Here is a 6,321-nt window from a genome sequence, read left to right as displayed (position 1 = left end):
AGCAATAATTGGGGCACAGGGAATAATTACATCCCTGACCAGAGGTGTGTTAGCAGCACAGGGATGTGCCGATTACCAGCCAGTGGGAATAAAGCAAACTGGAGGGTTCCTGGGTAGGCGCACCAAGGAGTCTTGAGTGAGGGCCAATCCTCCCTTGGCAAATCCCATAGCGCGAAGACGTTCCCTGAGCTCACCCTCGCAGCCCTCGGAGCAGCCTTTGGCATTGGTGGACCCCACCGGATGGAAGTTGAAGGTTGTAAGGGGCTGACTCACTGTCTGAGCTCAGCAATGGCTTCAAGTTGATTTGCTCTCGGTTATTGTGTCAACAAGTCATTGGTGATAAAAGGTCATAAAGCATTGTAATGTCGCTTATTGACAGACGCTGTCTGTGATCCGAGGGACAATTCAAACCTAATACGGCAGCACCAGCGCACCCTCCACGTGACCGGATTTATTTTCTTGGAGAGGCATGAATTTTTCTCCCTGGTGTGTGGGTTTGAATATACTCCTGGTCTCGCAAATGTGTGTGCAGCGTATGCCATTAGAAGCAGAGAGGACTGCTTGTAGTGAAATTAAGTGTAAAAAGAGATTGTGGAAAGAAGCTTTAGTTAGGATTTCTTTGTTACAATGAGAAATAATATTTTTCCTTTGCAAGGGAAATCGATAGCTGGTTTTAGTCTCAATTTCAAACCCCGGATTAACCTGGACTTTGTGTCTTTGCAAACACACTACTGAAAGTTTAATTCTGATAGGATTTTCAACATGGGTAACTAACACAGAAGAGTTTCAGAGGCACAAAAATAATTTTGATTGTTGCTTTCCGAACCTTTGCAGCTCCTGGGAAGCAGTCTGCTGACATGCCCAGGTCTTCAATGAAGCATGTGTTCAAACCATTATTTAAAGATGATTTGCTGTCGAATCTCAACATTTTCTTTGCTTAACAGATAAGTTGTGTTCAGATTTTGTGTGAGTACTTCCATTGGAATGGGATCTTCAGGTATTTGCGGGGGAAAAAAAAAAAAAAGCCTGCTCCTAGACTAGTTCTTGGATAGGATTTTTTAATCTCTATCTCTGCTACTAGACACATTATGCAGCTCCCGCAGCAATATTCAGGGCTTATGGCAAAGGTTTTACTTAGCCTGGAACTGCTTTATTAGTGGCAATAATCGTCATTTCTCACATGTTTCAAGGTTTACAAATGAATGCAGGAGATACACCTTCTAAGCACACGTGTAGCACGAAAGTGCCCTCCCAAAATCTAAAGATACCAAATGCTGCCTCTTCCTGCAGAGGGACAGTCATTGGTTGGTCTGGGTTTGTGTCTGTTCTGCAGAAGAAAGTTATCCTTGGCTGGTTGCAAATGTAGTAGCAAGGCAGCAGATTTGATCGGTTAAGTGCAGCAGTGTTTAAGAACCCCCTAAACTTTAAGTCAACATCACTTGATTTTTAGCAGGAGCGCGGGCAGACTCGCAGTTCACGTCTGGATAAACATCCTGGTTGTTATAGGTCAGCGATGTTTGCAAACGATTACGCTGCATTCAGAGCATTCACGACAACGGTCGTGAAATGACTTTCAGAGGAACGTGTCTGATAAAACGGTCCCCTCCGCTCCAGCCTGATGCTTCCACCCTTACCCCACCTGGGGCAAAAGCCTCTGGTTCAGCACACGTTGGTTTTTCTCCTCCGGGGCGCGAGACACGACCGAAGAAGAACTAGACCAGCCAGGCCCCTGTGCTGAGGCGTACGCGGAGGCTTTTGAAATCCTGCTGCCTGGTCTTGCTGTGGCTTGTTTGTGGCTTTATCTCCTGCGCAGCGTCTACAGCTCAGGTTTGATTTGGGCTCGCCCTCCGTGCGCTCAGTTAACACAAATAACGCGCCTTCTCTGCTCACTGGAATATTTAACAGCGAGTTGTCGTTCTTGTAACGACTGCAGTCCCCGTTTAGTGAAGTGTGGGTAACTCCTCCTGGCAGCAGAGCCATCGAGCCGAATCTGAATTAGGGGTTTCAGCGTGCACTAACACGGCATAGGGTCCTTTTTCATGAAAATGCTTTTTTTTTTTTAAAGCATGTGAGTCACAACTAACCCTTAGCAGCTGGTCTACTGTTATCCCTGTCTTTTGTAGACAATGGCGTTACACCCGCGGAGAGTTCGCTTGAAGCCGTGGCTGGTAGCCCAGGTGGACAGCGGTATGTATCCCGGCCTGATCTGGCTAAACCGAGAAGCGAAGCGGTTTCAGATCCCGTGGAAGCACGCAACTCGGCACAGCCCGCAGCACGAGGAGGAGAACACCATCTTCAAGGTGAGGGAGCGAGAGCTCGGATACGGACATACCGCAGCCCTTAAACAAAGGGTTGAATTGTTGGCCCAGGAGCTGGATAGGCATCTCGGCAGCTGTTTCCAGGCACATTTTGTCCTGTTTCTGTGACCTGAGAAAAGCCAATTTGTGCACCTGGATGCCAAGCTTGGCACTGCCTGAAACAGTGTTGAGTTCTTTAACCCTTCCCAACCACTGGAGGCCAGACAGTGTCTGATGGCATGGACTCGGGAAGACTGCTGCTGTTCGCTTCGGCTGCCCAGTTTAGGATGCGGTAGTGGCTTGTTCTTGGCAGCAAACCATTACGTGCTGTTACACAGACCTTGAGAGGTCCACCACAAACTTCCAGTACTCACCACTGCTGTCCTCACTGTTCTTATCCCAAGGGACTCATTATAACTCCTACACTCCTTTGAGGAATTCCTGACCTCCTCTGCCTTGGAGGGATCTTGGGCTGATGGTCTGATCTTGGGGCGGGAGAGGGCGAGGGCCAGCTGGATGTCTGTGGCTGCTCTTCCATTCCCTTTTAAGCCAGTCCGTTCCTCCTGTGCAGGGTATAGCTCCCTGTCAGAAATTACTTTTGGTACTGAACCAGAGACACCTGGAAAACTCAGTGCACAGTCCTGTACAATTTGTATTTTCTTGTGTGAAAATGTTCAGAATAGCTAATGGGTTTTGGAAGTTTGGATTTACATTTTTTTTTTTTTCCTCCCCCTTCTTTTAATGGGAAAAGCCTATTAAAGCAGGAATTTTCCTTGTTATCAGAAGAGCTATAGCTAGGACTTCTTCAAGAGAAGGATTTTACAGTGGATTTGTTTTAAAGTTTGATTTCTGATAAAAACTGCTCTGTTGAGAAGGCTGGACTGAGCACCGTGTACTTTGTCCCCAGGCATGGGCTGTGGAAACAGGAAAGTACCAGGAAGGAGTCGATGAGCCAGACCCTGCAAAGTGGAAAGCCCAGCTCCGATGTGCTCTGAACAAAAGCCGGGAATTTAATTTGATGTACGATGGCACCAAGGAGGTGCCCATGAATCCCATTAAAATTTATGAAGTGTGCGATATCCCGCAGTCCCAGGGATCAATCATTAATCCAGGTGAGGGCCTTCCTGGCACAGGACTGGTTACTGAGCAGGCGAGTTTCCTTCCCTCCGCGGCGTTAACTCTCAAGCTGCCTTTGTGTGAGGCAGAAAGCAGCTGCCGTGTGTAAGCCCCGTCGTATGTAAACTAAGAGGACTTTGAACCACAGTGGACCTGTACTAAAATTAATAAAGCTGTGCCCAGTTGCGTGGTTGCTGCTAAACCGTCCAACGCTGGCAGTAGTTTGTTTCTGTACCTTTCTACAATTATATATTAAACTGAAAATAACATTGTACAGGTCAGATTTTTCATTTTCTCAGTTATGTTCAGAAAATATGGAAGTAAGCATCCAATATTATGCAGAGCCAGTATGAAGATTATTTTTCAAGAAACGCACTGCAGCGTTTCACAGTGATCGACTACCCACAAAAATGTGCTTGTTTGCAGGTTCCACTGGCTCAGCTCCATGGGATGAAAAGGATAATGATCCTGATGAGGACGAAGAGGAAGAACTGAATCAGTCTCAACATGTTCCTATTCAAGAGACATTTCCATTTCTTAATATCAATGGTCGGTGGCACAGACTAATGTTTTAGTGAAGGTATTTGCTTGGAAATTGATGTGTGCCTGAAATAAAATCTTGGTTTGTTGAAGAATTGTTGCCTTTTTGTAGATTCTCCTATGGCTCCAGCCGCTGCAGAAAACTGCAACCCCGGAACGGTGTGGCCAAAGAATGAGCCCCTGGATATGGAAATGCCCCCGACTGTGCTGCAGCATGACTTCTTCAGCAGCCCTGAGCTCTGGATCAGCTCTCTGCCGAGTGTGTATATGGATTTGTAGTGCTTCTGCCATTGTACTGGAAAAAAAGAAAAGTGTTTTGACTTTTTTTTCTGTGGCTGTTTGCTTGTGAGCATGGAGAACTGTGTGTAGTTCGAACACCGCTGTGACTGTAGTGTGGACTGTGTGTTGTGTCTCTGCTGCTGATAATGTAGATGCACATGTCCAAGAAAAGCCGTGCTGACAGTTTCTCTCTCAGTGACAGACCTAGAAATCAAGTTTGAATATCGAGGAAAGGAGACCGGACCGACGACAACTGTAAGCAACCCGCAGGGATGCAGACTTTTCTACGGAGAGCTGGGTCCTATGCCAGACCAGGAAGAGCTCTTTGGGCCTATTAGTCTGGAGCAAGTAAAGTTTCCAGGAACAGAGCAAATCACCAATGAAAGGCAGAAAGTCTTCACAAGTCGGCTGCTGGATGTTATGGACAGGGGACTGATCCTGGAGGTCAGTGGCCATGCCATCTATGCTGTCCGGCTCTGCCAGTGCAAGGTGTACTGGTCCGGTCCCTGTGCGCCTTCCTCCACCACACCGAATTTGATCGAGAGGCAAAAGAAAGTCAAACTCTTCTGCCTGGAAACATTCCTAAGCGGTAGGTAGCTTCTGCTTCTGGAAAATGCAGAAATTTTGGATATTTAAAAAAACTTTGGATAGTGGTCTGGGCACTGGGTGGCACTGTTGGGAAGGTTGGTCTGCGCTGGGGGTCAGCCTGGATGCACCAATTAGTTTGCTTGTGTGTGGAGCCTGGGTAGGGGCCACTGCTTCCCTGAGTTCAGTGGACCATAGAATAGTTGGGCAGCAGAAGAAAGTGCATGTGCACTTTCTTTAATGCTCTGAAAAACACTGGTGGGCCTTGCTTTTAAAGAAAGGGTGCAAGAAATAAGCTGTAATTGTGTAAGAGGTGGCTCTGGCAAGGGACAGCGTGCAGGTAAGACCTGGGACAGTGTCATGATGTGGGGTGTGGTGAGAGTTTCTCACCAAAAGAGGACAACCCCGCAGCATTCTGCTTTTCTTTCTAGAGCTGATTGCCCATCAGAAAGGACAAATTGAGAAACAGCCACCATATGAGATCTACTTCTGTTTTGGAGAAGAATGGCCTGACGGAAAACCCAGGGAGAGGAAGCTGATCGTGGTTCAGGTAGGAGCTGAGGTGACACATGCCAGCCTTCCTGGGGCTGGTGTGTTGGCTCTGGAGTGATTCCCATGGATACCAGAAACCTGTTCTCTGGTGGTTACTGACACCCGGAAACCCCAACGGGGCTGGTGGATTTTGTCTTGGCACATACAAATGCAACATGGTGCCGAATAGTTTTGGCCTGTGAGTACACTTTAGGTTATTGTGGAAACCATTCCCTGCATCCAGGGCAGGGGATTCCTACAAAATAACAGGAATGTGCTGCGTGGCCGTTAGGCTGAAACAAACAACTTCTTCTTAAACAGGTCATTCCAGTTGTGGCTCGGATGATCTACGAAATGTTTTCCGGTGACTTCACGCGCTCTTTTGACAGCGGCAGCGTGCGACTCCAGATCTCTACGCCCGACATCAAGGACAACATCGTGGCTCACCTGAAGCAGCTGTACCGCCTGCTGCAGAATCACCAGGAGGGGTGGCCGATGCAGGCCCCTGCCATGCACATGGCGCAGCCGCTCCCCGCACAGTGACAGACGCTTTGTCCCGTGGTTTCTTATGTTGTACATACAGAGGAGTATTTCTTAACAAGTGCCTTGCCTAAATCTGAATAAAATCTGTAAATCTGGCCACCCCATTCAATTTCAGCAGTCTATGGTACTTTTGTTTTGCAAGTGTTTTAACATAGAGAGGATTACAGGAATTCCTCTAGCTCCTTCACTGTTTTCAGCTGTTTGCTTAAACTATGTATAAATCAAATTTTCAATTCTGTAATATTTTTTTTAACTCCGCTATTGATACATTGTATATAAATACTTGATCATTAGAGGGAAAACAAAAATCTGTGGTCTATTAAAACTGCCTGGAGAGTATCGCCTTGTCTAGGTTTTTCTCTTCTCTCTTTGTCTGTAGCTACGAGCTGGGAGACTAACACCCCTTCCTGGTAGACGAAAAACTGAACAT

The 6,321-nt window shown here is 47.0% G+C and overlaps 1 protein-coding gene across 1 annotated transcript; it reads left to right on the top strand.

Moving 5' to 3' along the window:
• Window positions 1-2,126: 2,126 nt before the first annotated feature.
• IRF6 (interferon regulatory factor 6) lies at window positions 2,127-5,986 on the top strand. Its single transcript, XM_010153807.1, has 7 exons — window positions 2,127-2,300; window positions 3,205-3,409; window positions 3,840-3,962; window positions 4,066-4,212; window positions 4,429-4,821; window positions 5,249-5,367; window positions 5,670-5,986. Exons 1-7 carry the CDS (start codon window positions 2,127-2,129, stop codon window positions 5,889-5,891), a joined length of 1,383 nt encoding a protein of 460 aa, XP_010152109.1. The 3' UTR covers window positions 5,892-5,986.
• The last annotated feature ends 335 nt before the right edge of the window (window positions 5,987-6,321 follow it).

Source organism: Eurypyga helias, unplaced genomic scaffold (assembly GCF_000690775.1).
Source record: "Eurypyga helias isolate BGI_N326 unplaced genomic scaffold, ASM69077v1 Scaffold51326, whole genome shotgun sequence".
Taxonomy (NCBI): Eukaryota; Metazoa; Chordata; class Aves; order Eurypygiformes; family Eurypygidae; genus Eurypyga; species Eurypyga helias.
Note: the sequence above shows the minus strand (reverse complement) of the source record. Positions and strands in the feature narration are given on the sequence as shown.